This window comes from Pelophylax lessonae (genome assembly GCF_965119305.1).
Source record: "Pelophylax lessonae genome assembly, chromosome: 6".
NCBI lineage: Eukaryota > Metazoa > Chordata > Amphibia > Anura > Ranidae > Pelophylax > Pelophylax lessonae.
Window position 1 is genome coordinate 276,802,140 of NC_138773.1, and position 21,668 is coordinate 276,823,807.

General features: G+C 41.9%; 1 protein-coding gene across 2 annotated transcripts in view; it reads right to left on the minus strand.

The window, feature by feature from the left end:
- GALNT13 (polypeptide N-acetylgalactosaminyltransferase 13) overlaps window positions 1–21,668 on the minus strand; it is a 531,696-nt gene that overhangs the window by 124,098 nt on the left and 385,930 nt on the right. For both annotated transcript variants that reach the window (XM_082261045.1, XM_082261046.1), the window contains exons 4-5: window positions 19,273–19,480; window positions 16,332–16,502 (exon numbers count right to left, since the gene is read on the minus strand). In XM_082261045.1, the coding sequence (XP_082117171.1) occupies window positions 16,332–16,502; window positions 19,273–19,480 (379 nt within the window). The remainder of the gene's footprint in view (window positions 1–16,331; window positions 16,503–19,272; window positions 19,481–21,668) is intronic.

Genomic DNA, 21,668 nt, shown 5'->3' on the forward strand with positions numbered 1-21,668 from the left:
GTCTGTGTGTGAGCACGCTTGCTATCAAAGTGTACTTTTAGGGTGATGAGGAGGCATTATAATGCTATTTTGGTTGTTGCATGGCTCCATTCACTTAAAGGAGTTGTAAAGTATCAAGGCTTTTCACCTTAATGCATTCTATGCATTAAGAAGAGAAACCTTTTCTTCTTCAGCTTTCCCACCTCAGCCCATCTTTTTCTTACCTGAACCCTATCGTTCCGGCGACAAGCATGAGTCCAGCGGCTCCAGCCACTGTCTTGGGTCCTCATTGGATAGATTGATAGCAGCAGGAGCCATTGGCTCCCACTGCTGTCAATCAAATCCAATGAAATGGGAGCCAGGGACGGGGCCAAGTCCTGCTGTCTGTGTCAATGCATGCAGCAGCGGGACTCGTGAGCACGCCTGTATGGTTGCCCTCAAGGAAAGAGGCTCTCCGTTGGGGGCACCCAATGAAGAGGAGGAGTCAGAATCCACGCCGGGACACCCCAGAAGAGGAGGATCAGGGCTGCTCTGTGCAAAACCCATGCACAGAGCAGGTAAGTATAACATGTTTGTTATTAACAAACAAACAAAAAAAAAACCTTTAATAATCACTTTAAATAGATTGCATTTGCTGGACTGTTCGGTAATTTTTTCCTTGCCAAAGCCTTTGCAGCTTAGAGTAGGGGGGACGAGTGTGAAGTGATATAATGCAGTTTAACTGCCTGTTTTTATCCCCCTCCCCAACTAGTGTAAACTAAGTGTAAGAGTCCTTTTAGACTATGGACTATGTTAATACAATGTGCTCTTGTCCGTTAAAGGCGCTTTGTGTTAAGACAGCCCATTAATTTGAAAATTATTGCACTGCTGTGTATTTTTTTACACAGTGGAAACATTAATTTAAACAATGCAATATTTGAATAGTTTATGCCTATTCTTTTTCATTTGCTTTAGTAAATCAGGTCCTGTATCATGATGCCTTCTCAGGTTCTTACAGCAGAGGGTGCCAGTGATCAGCACTTGGATAAGCCCATGCAGGCGCTGTATCATATCCTAGCTCAGTAATTGGTATGACATAGATAAACAGTGTCACAGTTTCAGCTGGAATTTGATGCACGTTCAGATATATTCTATTGACAGTAGAAGATAAGTGAGCTTCACTTTTCCAGAACAGAGAAGACGTGCTTTATATCCTAAAGGGAAAGACTAATGACCCTGCTGTATTATAAAATTGTACCACTGTGCAGTAAACAATGAAAATGTTTGAAAAACGTTTATTTATAGAAAGTATTAGGTTTTTGAAGAGCTAACAGATCAATTTCTCCCTAATAGTGTATAATCATAAGAGGAAACCAGTAGGCCTAAACAAATCTTTTGTATGAAATAAAGAAAGATCCAATATTCATCTCTTCTCACTCATCGACCACTAAGAACACAGCAAGACTAAAACTGTAATATTGAGAAGGAGAAAGGAGAAATCACAGTGACATCAATCAAAAACAGAGCTTCAATGAGTTAAAGTACAATTAGGTGCATATATATTTGGACACAGGTACAATTTTAGTTTTTTTTTTAGCTATTTTCCAAAACATATTCAAGCTATAGTTATAAATTGGATATGGGCTGAAATTGTGCACTCTCAGATACAGGGGCGGACTGACCATTCAGGGATTAGGGCACTGCCCGAGGGCCCAGGGTCCTTAGGGGGCCCCATGAGAGGCTACACACTACAGAAAGAAGCCAGGAACTTCCATGCAGGCTATGCTGGGGTAGATATTTAAATGCCCACTCTATGTGGCTGAGCTGCAATTTTTAGGTGGGGCTTTGTGTGGCTTGAGTGTGGACACAGGGGGCCCCATGATCTCTGATTGCCCGGGGGCCCCATGAGTTGTCAGTCCTCCATGCTCAGATATAATTTGAGGGTATATGTACATCCAAATTGGAGGAAGGGTTTAGGAATTACAGCTCTAAAGAATAGCCATCTTACCTTTTTCAAGGGACTAAAAGTAATCGGGCAATTAAATCAAAAGCTGTTTCATGGCCAGGTGTGGGTTACTTCTTCGGCATTTCTTTATCGATTAAGCAGGTAAAAGGTCTGGAGTTGAATCTAAGTGTGGTATTTGCATTTGGAATCTATTGCTGTAAACCTACATAATGCGTTTGTAGCACTACTCCCATGGGAGCTGCTGGGTGAGGGTTCCCCTGGGTTACCATTAGCAATAGTAGAACATTCTGACATATTTCCAAGTGTGTTTAGCTTAGACAAAGACCAGTCCAGTTTATTTGGTTTTTAGGTTTTATTAGGAACTTGGATAGGAGAAGGGATGAGTGGGATACTCCAACTGAACTATGCACAATAGGCAGGGACGGTCTGAAAAATGCTGATTAACGCTGGTTAACACTGATTAACGCTGGTTAACGCTGAGTAACACTGAGTTGAGGCTGTGAAAAGAGTCACTTGAACTTCCTGAGGTAATCCTTTCCTAACGCAAGCTATTCCTTGATAAAGACTGTACTGCTCAACAACTTCAGGGCCCTTTCTAGCACCCCTTTACTCCTTTTACTCCCTTATCTTCAGATAAGGGAGCTTAAGCTTAACAACTTGGCGCCCACTTTACTGTAACATACTTAGTTAACTGGCTCCTTGATCCCTTTGACCTCTCTGGAGTGGTCCCCTCTCTTAGGCAGACACCTGGGGCAGATCCTTAAGTACTCACGATACTATTTTTCCAGAAGTCTTCTGCCCAGCAGCTCCAGTTGGTCAGTACACTGGATCCTTTCAGCACAACTCAACCCCTGGTCCCTAGGCCGACTGCCTGGACCACCTTCCTCACTTCAGCAGGAGGAGAGACAGCCGTCCACCTCCTCCTGGGACTTTGCTCCCACCAAAAGACGCCCTGTCACATGCCCCCTCCAGATTTATTCCCAATCCCAGGATGCACTGCAGCAATGCCCACCCACTGGGACAGTCATAAACCCTGGTGTGCTATTGGCTAGGTTTACTCCACTGTCCAACAGGGCCCCTCATTGGATACAGTGGGGAGACTCCCCAGACTCAACAGGTCACACCTGGAAGCATGTGACAAGCTAACCTACAGATCAGGCTCTCCTGATAAGCAGAACAGAGCCATACATATATTTTACCTAGGAGGGTGCTACACGTTCAAATGAGCTGTCCGTACCAGTGAAACAGGCCATTGTAAGGCTTCAAAAACAAAACAAATCCATCAGAGAGATAGCAGCATTAGGAGTGGCCAAATCAGCAGTTTGGTACATTCCAAAGGAAAGAAGAACGCACTGGTGAGCACAGCAACATTAAAAGGCCTGGACGCTCACGGAAACAGTGGTGGATGATTGCAGGATCCTCTCTATGGTAAGGAAAAACACATTCACAACATGCAGACAAGTGAAGGACACTCTCCAGGAGGAGGGCGTATCATTTTCAAAGTCTACAGTCAAGAGAAGACTTCACAAATGCAAATACAGAGGGTTACTACAAGGTGAAAACCATTCATAAGCCTGAAGAATAGAAAAGCCAGATTAGACTTTGCTGAAAAACATCTAAAAAAAGCCAGACCAGTTCTAGAAAAGCATTCTTTGGATAGATGAAACTAAGATTAATCTGTACCAGAATGACAGGAAGAAAAAAGTGTGGAGAAGGCCCATGATCCAAAGCACACAATGTCATCTGTAAAACATGGTGGAGGCAGTGTGATGTCATGGGCATGCATGGCTTCCAGTGGCACTGGGTCATTGGTGTTTATGTGATGTGACAGAAGACAGAAGCAGCCAGATGAATTCTGCAGTGTTTAGAGATATACTGTCAGCCCAGATTCAGCCAAATGCAGCAAAGTTGATTGGACGGCGCTTCACACTACAGATGGACAATGATCCAAAACACACTGCAAAAGCAACCCAGAAGCTTTTGAAGGAAAAGAAGTGAAATATTCTGCAATGAATGGACGAGTCAATCACCTGATCTCAACCCAATTGAGCATGCATTTCACTTGCTGAAGGCAAAACTAGAGGCAGAAAGACCCACAAACAAACAACTGAAGACAGCTGCAGTTAGAGCCTGGCAAAGCATCAGAAGGGAGGAAACACAGTCTTTGGTGATGTCTATGGGTTTCAGGCAGTCATTGCAAGTAAAAGATTCTCAACAAAATATTAAAAATTAGCATTTTATTTATGATTATATTAATTTGTCCAATTACATTTGAGCCCCTGAAAATGGGAGGACTGTGTATAAAAATCGTTGCAGTTCCTAAAATTTGTACTTAATATTGATGTTCAACCCCTTGAATATAAGCTGAAAGTCCGCACTTCAAATTTATTTGGATTGTTTCGTTTTAATTTTATTCTGGTGGCATACAGAGCAAAAGTATTAAAATTGTGCCTGTTTCCAAATATATATGGAACCAACTGTAAATGTAAACTCAAAACTTTAAAATAATATGTTTGCTACTGTCCCTATAATTACTTATCATTTTTAAAGCATTGGAGCATTGTCACCCTTTTCCACGCACTCTGGGACTACTGGCAGCCCAACACATGCACAGCATACCTATAGTCTGCAAACTTCATCCAGCCCTCCTGCTTCGCCCCTCTCTATTGTAATGAGAAGTGCACCAAAGACTACTAAGACCTGAAGTTTGTGACCTGGCAACAATGTCACTGAAAGGAATGTACTGCAGCACCTGTAGACTCCAGAAAAGGTATTTTGGGTGAGTTATAAGAGGAGAAACATAGATATGCCAACTAAATGGCTGGGTTAAAAGGGAGTTTGGCTTAGGAGAAGTTTGGAAAACGAAATGTAACTATGGAATCGGAGGTACCTACCAGATTAATGGGTCAGACAGGAACAGGAGGAGATTCAGGGGGGTTACAGAAAGGTCTCTGGAGAATCTGAATCAGAAGCTGGTGTTGGGAATTTCCTAATTTGATGGTTATTGTTTTTGTAGCACTACCCCTGCAGTAGTCGCTGAAGTAAGGATTCCCCACTGCTGCAAAGCCAGTCACATCAGACAGTCACATAGCATTTTCCTTCATTCATTCCAACACAGAAAACAGTCCTTGGCTTGTTTTTGTTGTTTTATTAGGATTAGGAATGATCGAACGGTTCGGGTCGACCATCGGTTCGGCCCGAACATTGGGTGTTCGAGGTTCGACCAAATTTAGAACTTTTTGCCCAAAAAGTTCGGAATTCGGCAACCAGAACCGACCAAAATGCAATGGTTCAGGAAATGGGCTTTAAAAGCCCGTGATTGGACCAGAACCATTAGCAAAAGCCAATTGAGGGGGCAGAAGAATGCTAGGAATGTGATTGAAGTGACTAGGGGGTCCATAGTCCAATCATTAGTGAATACGCCCCCCAGTATATAAGATAGCCCCCGCCAAATTCCTAGCATTGTTATACTGGACATGGAAGAGAGTGGAAGCAGTTCTGCTAATTTTACTTTAAAAGTGTCATTTAGCATTTATTAGTGTCAGGAAAGGGATATCTAGTGTAGTTAGAGTGCTCCTTTACACTTTAGTTAGCTTCAAAAATTTAGTTAGGGAAAGTATGAAGTGTCAGAGTGACCGTAATGTAGTGTAGGGTGAACTGACAGTGACTGCTATGGCAGGGTGACCAAACCCTTCCATAGCAGGGTGACCGCAATAGAGAAAAGCTAGTTTCTCTTAGGTGACTTTCGTTTCTGTAATATGGCTTCGCTGCCGCCAGCATTTTTGGCTGCAGGCGTTGCTAGTGATGTTTTGAGCACATGTTTGGAGTCAGACATGACATCTGAACATGTGTATAGGGGGTATATATACACACCCATGTCTGTATATATACACCTGCACATATATAGGTGTGAAAGGAGCAGAAAAAAACTACTTGCGCTAATGAAATAATTAACACCAATATATTTCTGCTCCTATCACACCTATATATGTCTAGCTGTGTATATACATATAAGTATGTGTGTATATACACCACTATACACAAGTTCAGATGTTTTGCCTGCCTCCAAAGAACCCAAAAAAATGCCCAAAAAAAAACGCTAGCGTCAAAAAAAAACGCCCAGGTGTGTTGCTGCAGGCATTTTTTGGGGGGTTTTTGGAGGCAGGCAAAACATCTGAACTTGTGTATAGTGTACCTGTGAAGTTTCAGCTCTGTAGCATGTCCAGAACTAGAAAAAAAGATAATTTTTCAGTAGAGCAGGGATGGTGGGACCCTACTTTTACACCTATATGATCTTTTTTTTTTATGGTTCTGGACATGCTACAGAGCTGAAACTTCACAGGTACACCTTTTAGACCCCCCAGACACTAAACCACACAAAAAAAGTTCTTAAAAATTGTCATTTTTGACAGATTTTTGATAGAGAGCCAATTATTGAAAAAAAAATAAATAAATAAAAAAATTTAAAAAAAAAAAAGTTCTTTGGATATAGTATCTGGGGGTTCTAAAAAGTGTACCTGTGAAGTTTCAGCTCTGTAGCATGTCCAGAACCCCCCAAAAATTAGCATTTTCTTATCATCTTTATTAGAACAGGAATACGGCTTCTCTACGGCGTTTTTTCTTGCATTTATCGGGCATTTTTGGAGGCAGGCATGACTTTTTTTGGATGTAGTGTCTGGGGGGTCTAAAAAGTGTACCTGTGAAGTTTCAGCTCTGTAGCATGTCCAGAACCAGAAAAAAGATCATTTTTCAGTAAAGCAGGAATGGTGGGACCCTACTTTTACACCTATATGATCTTTTTTTTATGGTTCTGGACATGCTACAGAGCTGAAACTTCACAGGCACACCTTTTAGACCCCCCAGACACTAAATCGCACAAAAAAGTTCTTACAAATTGTCATTTTTGATAGATTTTTGATAGAGTGCCAATTATTGAAAAAAAATAAAAAAATAAAAAAATTTAAAAAAAAAAAAGTTATTTGGATATAGTATCTGGGGGTTCTAAAAAGTGTACCTGTGAAGTTTCAGCTCTGTAGCATGTCCAGAACCCCCCAAAAATTAGCATTTTCTTATCATCTTTATTAGAACAGGAATACGGCTTCTCTACGGCATTTTTTCTTGCATTTATCGGGCATTTTTGGAGGCAGGCATGACTTTTTTTGGATGTAGTGTCTGGGGGGTCTAAAAAGTGTACCTGTGAAGTTTCAGCTCTGTAGCATGTCCAGAACCAGAAAAAAAGATCATTTTTCAGTAAAGCAGGGATGGTGGGACCCCACTTTTACACTTATATGATTTTTTGGGGGGGTTCTGGACATGCTACAGAGCTGAAACTTCACAGGTACACCTTTTAGACCCCCCAGACACAAAATCACACAAAAAAAGTTCTTAAAAATTGTCATTTTTGATAGATTTTTGATAGAGAGCCAATTATTGGAAAAAAAAATTAAAAAATTAAAAAAAAAAAAAAATGTCTTTCGATTTAGTATCTGGGGGGTCTACAAAATGTACCTGTGAAGTTTCAGCTCTGTAGCATGTCCAGAACCATTAAAAAAAAAAGATTGTTTGTATTGGTGCAATTATATATCTGGAATATGGCTTCTCGCTTTTCACACCTTGCCGGTTTAATAGCAGGCGTTTTTTTTTTGGGCATTTTTTTGGGTTATTTTGAGGCAGGAAAAACATCTGAACTTGTGTATAGTGGTATATATACCACTATACACAAGTTCAGATGTTTTGCCTGCCTCCAAAGAACCCAAAAAAGTGCCCAAAAAAACGCTAGCGTCAAAAAAAAAAAAAACGCCCAGGTGTGTTGTTGCAGGCATTTTTTGGGGGTTTTTGGAGGCAGGCAAAACATCTGAACTTGTGTACACATACATAGTTATATGTATTTTACACTTAGACAGATATAGGTGTTATAGGAGCATAACCATATTAGTGTAAATGATTTCATTAGCGCAAGCATATATTTCTGCTCCTATCACACCTATATATGTCTAGGTGTGTATATACATATAAGTATGTGTGTATATACATCACTATACACAAGTTCAGATGTTTTTCCTGACTCCAAAGAACCCAAAAAAATGCCCAAAAAAAACGCCTGCTATTAAACCGGCAAGGTGTGAAAAGCGAGAAGCCATATTCCAGATCTATAATTGCACCAATACAAACAATCTTTTTTTTATGGTTCTGGACATGCTACAGAGCTGAAACTTCACAGGTACACTTTTTAGACCCCCAAGATACTAAATCCAAAGAATTTTTATTTTTTTTTCAATAATTGGCTCTCGATCAAAAATCTATCAAAAATTAAAATTTTTAAGAACTTTTGTGTGACTTTGTGTCTGGGGGGTCTAAAAGGTGTACCTGTGAAGTTTCAGCTCTGTAGCATGTCCAGAACCCCCCAAAAAAATCATATAAGTGTAAAAGTGGGGTCCCATCATCCCTGCTCTACTGAAAAATTATCTTTTTTTCTGGTTCTGGACATGCTACAGAGCTGAAACTTCACAGGTACACTTTTTAGACCCCCCCAGATACTAAATCCAAATATTTTTTTTTTTTAATTTTTTAAATAATTGGCTTTTTTATTAAAAATGACAATTTTTAAGAACTTTTTTTGTGTGATTAATAGTCCCTGGGGCATGACCCAGAAACCTATGCACTTTTTAGGGGCATTTTAGTGCTTTAAAATGGTATTTTTTGATTACCGAAGTTCGGGTCCATTTATTTTCAATGGGGTTCTGAAATCCGGGCCGAACTTTTGGGTAGTTCGGATGTTCTGGCCGAACCGAACTTTTCAAAAGTTCGATCATCCCTAATTAGGATATGACAACTTGGATGGGCTAGGGAATTAAGGGAATGCCCAGCATAAAAATGTTCAAACACTGAACCAGGGACAACGCCCTCGCTATGTACACAAAGACCTCTTCTTCCTTCCACCTGCACAAACTTGGTTTTCACTGTACAGCATCTGTTTCTCACTTCTGTTGGAACTAGCAGGATATTTCTAGTTCAGAAAAGGCCCATTACAGGCAGGAACACTCAGCCCCATGACAAAAGTAGCATAATGTGAGTGAACAGCAGGACATCTTTCCTTCTGCTTCCCTTTGGCCACTGATCCCAGCTCCACTTGCTTGCAGAAATGCTAGACCACCTGGCTGCCACCAGTCACGCTAGCTGATCTTCCTCCCAGCCCTCCCGACTAACTTTCTTCCCCAGTCCTGCACTCATGGAGACCTCCCAGGGCAAGGTTAGATGAAGACATGGCATAACGCGATCTTCAAGAAAGCACTGCAACATGTGACAGTCTTTCTTCTTGTCTTGAGGCCCCATACATCTTCATGGCAGCTCCTAGTAACCCCCATCCTCTAGTTCTAGAAGGTTCTCCAACCTTCCAGACATCTGGGGGAGGCACCAGGGAGCTTCCAGGATGAGTCATCTAGCCGTGGACCCAATTCAGTAACTCAGGTTATTCTTGGCCAGAAATATGCTTTTAGCTACTCTCACTTCTAGTCGCACACGCTAGAGTAGTGGTTCACAACTCCTGTCCCTAGGACCCATTAACAGGCTAATTTTTAAGTATTACCTTGGGGAGATGCAGACTAGAATACTGCAATCACTGAGCAGCAAATAATATCACTTGTGATGTATTTAAATTATCTTGCAAACCTGGCCTGTTAGTGGGTCCTGAGGACAGGAGTTGAGAACCACTGCACTAGAGGGTGCTACATTTTTATGCTGAGAACTGTTTCAGGTTGATATGTTTTATCACAGCAACTAATGCTGTATAAGGTCCTTGAAGGTGGTCACTAAGGTAAAATATATATTGGTAAGTACCTGTTTTAGGTACAGTTCACCTTTTTTGTATGGTTCAGTGACAGTGAACTCAAGATCATTCATGGTAGTATCTGGGGTTTTTGGGCCAATTGAGTCTGTGTGGTGCAGGTGAAGGTCTGTTTACTGGTTTACGCAGGTACTCAATTAAGTTGAAATGCCTCCAAGGACCTTGGGGCCCCAAAAATATTGTCTGAAATTTTATTTTGGTATTTAGTTTATATTTCTTGACCATGAAACTCCAATTCAGGTCTTGCTTGAGATATTTAGGTATTGATGACTGTGGTCAGGCGCTACAAGAGGCAAAGTCCTTAAAGTGATTTTAAAGACACAGTATATTTTTTTTAGACAACAAACATGTTTTACTTACCTGCTCTGCACCTTGGTTTTGCACAGAGCAGCCCCAATCCTCCTCTTCTCAGGTCCTTCCAGCACTCCTGGCCCCCCCCCCTTGCCAAATGCTCCCACAGCAAGCTGCTTGCTATGGGGGGTCATTCATGTGCGCTCACTCCCGAGCCAGCTCTGTGTGTCCATAAGACACACAGAAGGTGCCTCAGCCCCACCCCCCGTTCCCTCCCCACTGGCTGTGATTGACAGCAGCAGATGCCAATGGTTCCTGCTGCTGTGTCTGAGCCAATGAGGAGAGAGAGAGTCGAGATAACCTCTGCTCGTGTGCGCATTACTGGATCGGGCACAGGTAAGTATTTTGGGGGGGGGGGGGGGCAAGCTGCTCGCAGAAGGTTTGTTAAAAAACCTTCTGCCTTTAGAACCAATTTAATATCCTAGTCATAATATTTATTACTTTTTATAAAGAATATGGCTCTAGATAGGCACATGGTACCCTTTGTGATTGTACATGTTTGTGTTCACAGCTACTTTAGCTTTTCTTATTTAAAACATATACAGACTGTATGTTTGCTTTAAATATAAAAAGAATGAAACTGAACTTAATAATAAGTTACTAATAGAAGATAAAAAAAAAGATATGGGTATTACTTATAGTAAGCGGTTTGTGGTGTTTGCAGTTTAAGTGCCGGTTCGCACATATGCAATGCGGGAACCCTGTGAATCTACTGCAGGTTCCCGCATCGCACTCGACTCACGGGCAATTCACACTTCCATATTCGAATCGCTGGGGGTGTCAATACAAAGTTAATGACACCCCCAGATCAGTTCGCATATCGCAGTGTGAACCATCAATTCGGACATGAATCGGATCGCATAGGTGTGAACACCCATACAATCCGATTCTGGAGCGGACCAAAAAAGGGTCCTGTGCAACTTTGGTCCGAATGTGATGCAAATTCAGCCATACAATCTGTATGTGTGTACAAAAGCTGACCGTTCTTCTCTCTCAGCGGGTAACGATTGTGGGTATCAGGCGGCAATCGGAGCCGCCTGCCCACTGCATTGGCTTCCCCGCTGATGAGCGGCACACCCGCCCCCTAGCTGCCTCAAAGTGACCGACGTAGCCCTACGTCGGTTTGCCTGGGAGAGCCACACTGCTACAGTAAATATGCGGTAAGTGGTCGTTAAGTGGTTAAAACATTTATCCTGCCTAAAAAGATATATCGTATTTGGTCCATTGATGCAAAGATTGGGTCATTTCCTGAAATAGTGCAGTATAGTTGGTCGAATATAGAGTAGAATATGAAGAGGTACTTGAACCCTTAGATATTTCAGCGAGTTATAGCACCAGCAATAGGGGTAGGTGTTTTGTAGATGGGCGAGAAAGTCTGGGGGGGAAGAGTATGGGCAAAGCTTCTGTTTTAGTAGTATTAACTTTATAGCCTGATAGAGCTCCAAAAGATGACAATAGAACATGTAGAGAAGGGAGGGAAATTAGGGGGTTCAGTCAAGGTTAGTAGAATATCATCTGCAAAAAGGGACAATTTGTATTCTCAATGTCTCATAAGGATTCCTCGAATGTCTGAATTGGACCGAATGGCCTCAGCTAAGGGTTCAAGACACAAAATAAATATTAGAGGGGATAAGGGACACCCCTGTCTGGTACCATTGGCCAAGGTGAAACTGGGCGACAAGAAGGAGGCAATTAAACCTGACCTGTTGGTTTAAGAGTATAGTACCATTAGTGCATTTAAAAAAGGTCCTGAAAATCTGTAATGAGAAAATGTGGCAAACATATAAGACCAGCTAAGGTGATCAAAAACCTTTTGGGCATTGAGACTCCGAACCAAAGTAGGGTGTGGAAACTTTTTGATGAGTTCAATAAGATCTATCATGTGCCTGGTGTTATCGCCTGCATGTCTACCTGAGACAAAGCCTACCTGATCTTTATTAATCAATTTCAGGAGCAACTGAGTTAGTCTGTTGGCCAAGATCTTTGTAAAGATCTTGTAATCTGAATTAAGAAGGGCTATGGGTCTATAGTTATCCGGTACAGAGGAGTCTTTATCAGGCTTTGGAATGACTGAGATGTATGAGTGCAAAAAGGATAACTTTTTTTATGGCTAACGATTTAAGTTGGTCACGAATGTACGTGACTGTGCGGAGACGGGCCACTGTGGGGGAGTACAGAAACAGCCTCTCTGAGGCGTGTTGTTTATTAGGCAAAGAGGCCTTGAGGCTAATAGTGTTTTTTTTTTTTACCTCTCTTACAGAGCCAACATTAAATTCAAAAAATTCTCTAGTTCTTTAGTTAGCGTAGTCGGTGATTGAATGAGATAAACGTTGAGGCGCCAATGGCAAGTTTTAGGAGAAGATGCTGAGAGGGTGATATCCAGGATAATTGGTGCATGATCAGACAAATTTAAAGGGGCAATTTCAGAGGCTACTATTCTTGTTTTTAAGGGAGCAGATATAATGAAATTGTCTAGTCAGGAAAACATTTTATGTGGAGGGGAGTAGTAGGAGAACTGTATGTGGGTAGGGTGCTTTATTCTCCAGGAGTCAAATAGTCTCTGAGCCTGGATACAATTACGAAAAGAAGAAGATTGAGATGGGACCCTTTTTGTGGGGACAATATGAAATAACGTTTGTCTATCTTTAAGTGGTGACATGATCAGGTTGAAATCGCCTCCTACAATCATTTGGGGTTGGACGAAGCGGTCAACAGCTTTAAAAAGATTTTCGAGGAATTCAATTTGTCCCGAATTAGGTGCATACACAATAATGAGAGTAAAGCAGAAGACATATAGTCGCAATTCAGGGCGATGTATCTACCATTGAGGTTAATATATGAATCTTAAATTTTTATTAGACATGTTTTCCTTATGAGGATATCCACTCCTGCCTTCCCTAAAGAGGTCCAAAAAAGAAAAAGAGACCCAAGAAGGGTAGTAAACCTGAAATGCAGCCGCGTCTCAGGACCTCGTGCCTTTGGCCAGGGAAAAAAAGAGGGGGACATGGCAGATTCTATCCAGCTGGAAAGATGGGTGATCTCCATCTGCTCTCCAGCAATAGTAATCCAAATAGGAAAAAAATATATACCTCATGTCTATGTGAACAAGATCCTATATATATAGGGCCCCAAAAAACACAGGAGACAGCCGCTCCGCATGATGGAGAAAAGAAGAAAATTTGCCACGTAAAAAACATGGGGGCTGTTTGGAAGAATGAGCGTGGAGTGGAGTAACAGATGTTTTCTTGATATTCTGCTTGGCAGGAGTCCAGATTCGATTAGGCGTAGCAGGAGCTGTTGAAGAAGCGCATCATCTTCCGGTAGTGAAGGGAGGCCTAGGCTTCAAATGAAGGTGTCTCCTTCTTGTAGGTCTCGTAGACTGTGTTGGACTCCTTCACAAGTGAGGTTCAAGCGAAAGGGAAAACCCCAGAAGTAGGGGACCCTATGCTGCTGCAGATAAGAAGTATTAAGGCGAAGTTGTCGTTGTTTGGCCACGGTGATGTAGCTAAGGTCACTGAAGATTTGTAGCTTGTCACCTTTGTAATCAATTTGCGATTTATTGTGGATAGACAAAGCTAGCAATTCCTTACTATCATAGTAGTGAAACCTGATGATGACGTCTATAGGATGGGCTCCTGCCGGTGGTTTTGGGCCCAGCAATCTATGTGCCCGATCTAAACGCCAGTCTATGTGTCATCTATGGCAGGCACCAAAGTGTTAAAAAGGCCAAGGAGGTATGGGCGCAGTGGGTTGTCACCCACAAATTCAGAGATACCACAAATGCGTAGGTTTTGGCACTGTTCTCTGTTCTCAAGGTCCTCCTGCTGAAGCTTTAGTTGAGAGACAGAGTGTTATAAAGTTTAATTTTCTTCTTCTAGGGCCTGGACATATTGTATAAGTTCATCAAACTTTGTTTCTAAGACATCTGTACGTTCCCCAGTCTAGCGTATTTCCCCGTGGAGTTCTTGAGAAAAAGTTTTTCAACCTGCAAAGCAATATTGCGTGTTAATTGATGTAAGAGAAGTTGCAGCTTCTTATCAAGCATTGCAGGGGTTAACAGTGATTGGGAGTCTTGTATACTGACTGCCTGATGAGTGGTAAGCAGAATCTCTGTGAGCGAGAATGGATTTGGTTGTGAAATCGAGGCCGGGGATTGTGGCTTAGAAAGGAACTGCTCCATGCCAGCCTGGGTCAGTGGCTGTGGGGGCGGCGGGCTAGCGCCCTTTTGCTTTCCTATTTTCCCCATGAGGTGCTTGAGAGTGTTAGGAGGGGGATTGGCTTACCCGTGATGCTGCCGAAGCGGTGTAAAGCTGTCCAGGGGTCACGGAGAGTGGATGGGGACCGGAGCTCTAGGATTAAGCAGTCACCATCGACGAGAGCTGCGCATGCGCCCCCCGTATAAAAATTCTTGTAGAACAAAAGCTTGTTTATTGTTTCTAATCATGCCCAGTCTTTTGTATCTGATTTTTCTCGTACGAAAACTGTACAAAACAGTACACATTAACTGAAAATTGTTTGCTCTGTTCACGTAAAAGAAACATTTTGGAGTTTGTCCCTTTGGAAATTTTTGTTTGGAAAGTCTGAACCGGATGTCAAAAGTTGTATACACACTATACGAAATTGAGCGCAAATCGTGCCTCGTACAGAATTTTTCTCCTGATTTTCTTATAGTGTGTACACTACTTTAGGCAGGGATTAGGGATGTAGCTCTAATTCAGCTGCTCACAGAGTTTCTATATCAGATGGGCAGAGATCTGCATGACATCAAAGAGACATTTTGTACCTCAGTCATTACTAAAATCTATTGTGATTATCACAGGATCAGTCACTTGATGGAACATTGGGCGGCACAGTGGTGTAGTGGTTAGCACTTTCACCTAGCAGCAAGAGGGTCACTGGTTCAAATCCCAACCACAACACTACCTGCCTGGAGTTTGCATGCTCTCCCTGTGCCTGCGTGGGTTTCCTCTGGGTACTCTGGTTTCCTCCCACACTCCAAAGACATGCTGGTAGGTTAATTGGATCCTGTATAAAAAAAAAATTGGCCCTACTGTGTATGTATATGAGTTAGGGACCTTAGATTGTAAGCTCCTTGAGGGCAGGGACTAATGTGAATGTACAAGTAAAGCGCTGTGTAAATTGACAGCGCTATATAAGTACCTTAAATAAATAAACATTAGGCTCTCTATGGTGTGAACTACACAACAAAGTCTAGTAGAGCTTATTGGCTCATGATTAAATGGTACTGCTATTTTCAATGATTCATTGATGACACATGATTCCATTTTTCCGTACACCACATATTGCATCGGTTGGTAATCCTCAATGGATTACAAAGACTTTGAAACTATAAATTAGACCTGCTCGGATGCACACTCAGATGTGAGTTATTTGAAGAGAATCAGATTGGCCAAAATGAATTAACATGGCTGCTATTTCCCCATTAAATTATTGAAGACCAAGCCAAAACATATTTTTCTTAAAATGCTAGCAGGGTGCAAATTTTGTGGCAAAAATGCTAATCTACTTGACTGAGATTTAAAGGGGTTAAAGGAAACCTTATCAAGGATACTAGGGGGTTGGTTTATTAAAACTGGAGAGTGCGAAACGTACCAATGTACGTCTAACTTCAGCTTGTTCAATTAAGCTTAAAAAAAAATGAAAAAAATCTTGGAAGCTGATTGGTTTCTATGCAGAGCTACAGCAGATTTTGCACTCTCCGGTTTTCATAAATCAACCCCATGCTATCTGGAGCTTGCACATTCTCCAGGTTACTTCCAGGTGGTCTGGTTTCCTGCCAGAAACTAGAAAATAGCAAATGGCTAACCCAACTGATCTTAGTACAGTATGTGTATTTTTTTGTGATTGTGGTGAGGTCGTTAAACAATAATTTGTTCTGGGGCAAGAGCCAGAGCAAATGGTTTTGAGTCTTAACACACTGCCGATTGTGTTGTTGATATATAAATATGGGAGGAAAGGAACTTCAAAGATGTTACAGCTGTCATCCATACTAATCTAAATGACAAGTGTCATTCAATGGGCATGTAATGTGTATGTGTAATTTAATTGCTGTGCCACCTGTCTAACAGTTTTCCAATCTTTCACAGTGCAGCTCATTGTTTATCTCTTGATTTTACCTGCATTGACTTTTTGTTGTAAAAAATATGTGCACAGTACACCCATCCATACATGAAATATATAGTATTTATTTACCTTACTGGTAATGTTCTGTCTCCTTTCCTTCTGTCCATTTCTCTCTGGGGAACAGGATACCAGCGAAAATTCAATTTCCAATTAAATCCACCGTAAGTCATGTCTGAACCAGCCATGTACTCAAATGTGTCGTCACTTATTACATCGATTATTGGACAAACTACCGTTTTCCTGCAGGGAAAAATATTAAATGGCATTGAAACAAATCAATTCTGTTCTCGCCCTTCTGCACACCATTGTATGTGAAATTCTCTATAGTGATATTCTGATTTAATAAGAACTATTATCAGGAATTCCAAACCAAATAATAAAGTAAACTCATCACTGAATCTCAAACTTACTTATGTTGGCCATAGACAGTTTGAATTTCGGCCGACTCCTGAATTGAGCACCACCCAGCTTGACAATAGTTGATTTAAAAATCAACTGAGCCAGGTAAAAAATTACTGGCTGAACATGATTGCAACCTATCAGATGCAGTCATTAATGAGCAGCGCCACTGTATTATTGTGGATGGGGAAATCACGTATGGCTAGCTTTAGTCAATTAAAGATGGTGTAAGTTACAAAACACAATATATAAGCAAAGTGCTTTAGAAGTAGTTAAAAGGAACTTCACTATGTGTACAAATATTTTAACTCAGCAAACAATAATTTCATGAATGTGTTCCTAAATGCAAACTGTGAAAAGAAAGCCCCACTGCTGCCACCTTCTTTGAATACAAATGTTGACCAACACCAGTGGCGGCTGATGCTCCATGGGCCGGGGGGTGTCAGACGGACCGCACCATACTACCCCCCCGGACCACACCAGGCTGCAGCAGCACACCATACCACCAACAGCACCCCCCGCCCACCCCCCCCCTGCCGGCTCTCTCACCTTGCCTGGATATGTGGAGGAAGGGCAGGCAGCAGCAGAAGCACCGGCGGCGGTGGCTTCAGCTTCGGCTTCTTCCCCCTGTCTTCTGCGTCTCCTCCATGGCCAATGGCATGGCTTCTCCTTTCAGTCAATTGGGAAATGGTTCTCAGACCCGCTTCCTGATTGGCCAGGAGGAGGATCCGTGTGACAATGGCGAATATTCATTCGCTATTGTCACACAACTGGGTGGGCTCGGGGTGCAGTGCTCTGTGCCCCAAGCCTACCCTTTTTTTAAGCCTATTAGAGCCTCTAGCTCTAATCACATGCTAAAAGAACGAAAAAAAAAAAAAGCCTCATTGAACTCCATGCGTCGCATGTAGATTAGGGGGCCAGACGCATGGATAGGGGGGGGCGGCGCCTCTGCGCCCTCAATGCACCAGCCGCCACTGACCAACACACCTGACCTCTAATAAGTATCCAGAAATGAGGTGGCACTGTAGGACAATCCATATGAATAAAATCACTCCAAACAACCTATCAATACAATGGGGTTGATTTGCTAAAGGCAAATGGACTCTTTAAGTGCAGTTGCTACAGAGCTTAGTAAATGAGCAGAAGCTCTGCTGGCTTCCATAATCCAATCATGTGCAAGCAAAAATGTTGCACGTGATTGGGTATTCTTTGCAAAGTGAAGCTTTACCTCATTTACTAAGCTCTGGAGCAACTACTCTTGCAGAGTACAACTGCACTTTGCAAAGTCCACAGTCTATTTGCCTTTAGTAAATCAATCCCAATGACACACATATAAATGCATAGAACAATCCACATATGGATATACTGTATATTCAGAAAACTCACCAACTCAAATTGCCTTTATTTTACGGATAGGCAATAGCGCATGTGGGATTAATGGATTCCATGTCTTGTAACAGATCACATATAAGCATCCCGCATGCATTATTGCCATCAGAAAATAAAGGCAGTGTGAGTCGGTGAGTTTTCTGAATGTTGGGGAGTGGATTGCATGTATCACACGAGGTGGAGTGATATATGACATAATTTTTATCAAGTCTACATAGGACTTTTGACAACATAGCACTGGTGGAGTGGATTGCACTTTATATCTGGATTGTTCCATTCAATTCTATTTGTGTAAATGTTTTTTTTTTTTTAATAATTCATTATATTGATAAGTTGTTTAGAGTGATTTTAAGTATATGTTCCACCTTATACTGTATCTGATTACTCATTAGAGGTTAGTTGTGTATTTTTTAAGTGCTAACTAATATCTTGTAAGCAGTGGTAAGAAAGGTATTGCGCAATTACAAGATACGCAATTAGTTCTTAGCACAGAAATTGGGGCAAAGAACTTTTACTCTGGATTTTGGGACATGACAACTTCCAAGACTGAAAGCATCAGGGATATCTGGAATTACAAGGACTAGATGGATGGGCAGGGCTTAGCTAAATGTATGCAGTTGCTGCCTTCATCCAGCAATTTGTGATCTGTTTTTCCAGAGATTATTGAAATGCAACATAGTATACTAATGATCAATTAGGGATTCTGGCATGTGAAATGAATCACTTACTCAACATTTTACTGAGCAGACTGTATTTCCCTTTCCCTCATAAAGAGAGATATAGATCCGCGCTTAGGATACAGAATTCAGTCTATAGCTAATAAATTATAAATATGGCTGCTGCCTACCTCTAAACTGTTCACAAAAGTGTTCAGTAAAAAATGAGGAAATTGGAGAGGTGAATGGCGCTGCCAAAGAAAGGTATAGGTATTCCTTCCTTATACCTATCTTTGGCAGCGCCATTCACCTCTCCACTTTCCTCCCTTTCCCTCATGCTTCCCTGTCCACAGCTTGGCCATAGAAGCTTCCAATATTGCATAATAACAAGACCCAAGCAGACTAGGTTGCCATGACCAATGTAAGAAGGGCCTACCACCTCTGAGCATTTACCTGCCCTTAATTAGTTTAGCTTGAAATTTTTAATAGCATCCTAAACAAATAAACCTCCTTCTGAATTTTTACCAACACACAATAAGCAGCAGACAGATTTGAAATATTCATACCGATCATCCCTTATTCTTGCCAGCAAAGGCTCCAACCATCCAACTGTACATTCACAGTGAGCATCCAAGAAGGTTATCACTTGGCCTCTTGCAACATTGGCACCTCTAAGGCGTGCCCGGATCAACCCCGACCTCTGCTCCATCCTCAGGATTTTCACTGGAACCTCCAGATGTCTGGCATAATTTTCCAGTGGAGTTTTTAGGAATTCTGATGGAGAAGGTACAAACAAGAGCATAAACACACTAAGAAACAATAATAAAATCAGTGTCTATTTAATGTACACTTGTCTTCCAGTAAAATTACCTAAAGACGAACTCCAGGTATAGATATTTTTTACCTAGTTACAGCTTAGACTAATGTAAATATGCATATACCTTCCTTGGCTGATCTCCAGGAAACTGAAAATCGCTGAAGTAAAAATGACTACTTCGATTTGCTTCAGGGTCCATACCATGAGGTGGTGAGCATGACCTCACCTCCTTTGCTCCCCACTTTGTCCAATCAGAAAGTGCTTTGCATTCATTCCGAAAATACAAGCCATTCTCTGAATGGCACCAGTGCCAAGCAGCCAGCCTCCTGTTTTTAGAATGCAACAAGGCAGACACTCGGCAAGGGACCTGGAAGCAAGTGGATCACTGGAGAAGTGGTGTTTACTTCAGTGACTTCTAGATTCCAGGGGGATCAGTTAGATATAGTATATGCATATTTACATTGGTCCACGCTGGATTAATTTAACTATGTACTGTATAAAATAACCATACCTGGAAATCTTCTTTAACCAGTTTTCTGCAGTTTCTTATCTCCCCTGCTCTCTCCAATACACAGCCCCTGAGACCTGGTGTCTTTAGAAAGATAAAGTACCAACCTTATGACTGGGAGCCAGTCAGAAGCCTCCCTCATTGAATGATCACTCTGACAGCCAATCACAGTGAGCATTCAGTGTAATATTTGTAAACCAGAACAAAAATAATACACTAAGCTGTCTTATCTCCTGTGTTCCCTGTCAGACAGATCTGTGAGTGAGAGAGATGCAACTAAAGCCTCGTACACACGCACCGATTGTTGGCCGACCGACCGGCCGTCTTTTGTCCAGTGTTGTTGTGTTGGTTGAAATGTGCTCCAGACTGCACACGAATTTTCTCGGCCAACAACAACCAACTTCAGAAGTGATGTCATGTGCTGGTTAACTTTCTGTGTGTTTTTTCTTCTCTGAGCATGCCCAGTCTTGCTCGTCTGATGTTTGTCTGCCGAAATCTGTACTGACTGACGAAAAATTGGCCGTTGTGGTGACGGCCAACAAAAAATTTATAGCATGCACATCAGATTTTGTTCGGCCGAAAAGTTGCAGTCGGTTGTCGGAATCATCATACTAACAAGCCGACAATTGGCCGATCGGACGTTGGCCGAAAATTCACGGCCAACAATCGGTGCGTGTGTACGAGGCTTTACACAGAGAAATGTTTCTTTCACAGCTTAAGTCTTTTATTACTAAAACCAGTAATAATTGAATGCAGAGGAAATTATATAATATGATCAAGAGTAGATAAGTTTATATAGTCTTAGAGATACAACTGGCCCTTTGAGGGCAACCATAATGCTGATGCCCGTGATGAAATTAAGTTTGACACCCTTGATGTAAGGGATTACAACAACTTTAAGTGAACATCACTGGCAGGATTATCGGCTATTTGTGGGGTAACAGAAAACTAAGTGCAGAGGAGCTTAAATTAAAGTGGTTGTAAAGCCATTTTGTTATCTTCCTAGAATCCCCTATGTTCCTTTAAGTTATGTGCCCCAGTGTACGTTGTATATAAAAAATGTGGCACTTTATTCCTTATTTTGGCACTCATGTGACCGCTTGCCGCTCTCCTCCCCCGATCTAACAACTGCAGCGGGAGGGGCTGAGAATCCCCCGCTGACGTCAGCCGGGAGGAGGGGGGAGAGGAGGAGAGCGGTGGGCGGTGATGTGAGCCCTGAGCAGTGATCTGAAATAAGGTATAAAGCCACATATTTTTTATATAGAACATACACTGGGGCACATAACTTAATGAAATACAGGGGAAAGTTATTTTAGCAGCAGGAGGGGAGGAGCGGGGAGCAGATCAACAGAAAGGGGGGGAGAGAGGAGAGACAGCAGGATGGTGGAGGCATGTAAACTGACCATGGTAATCATGGATCAACAGCCATGGTCAGTTTACAGAGGGGAGGGCAGCACCAGGCAGGATCAGCCAGGTATTTTAGATGATCGAAAGGGACAATTTACTCAGCACAAGCACTGTGCTGTTATTCATGCTTTAAAGGAACAGGATGATTTTTTATTTTTTAGGGTTACAACCACTTTGAATGCTATAGCACATTTTTTTTAAAGTGGAATAAAACTCCACTTTTGAACTAG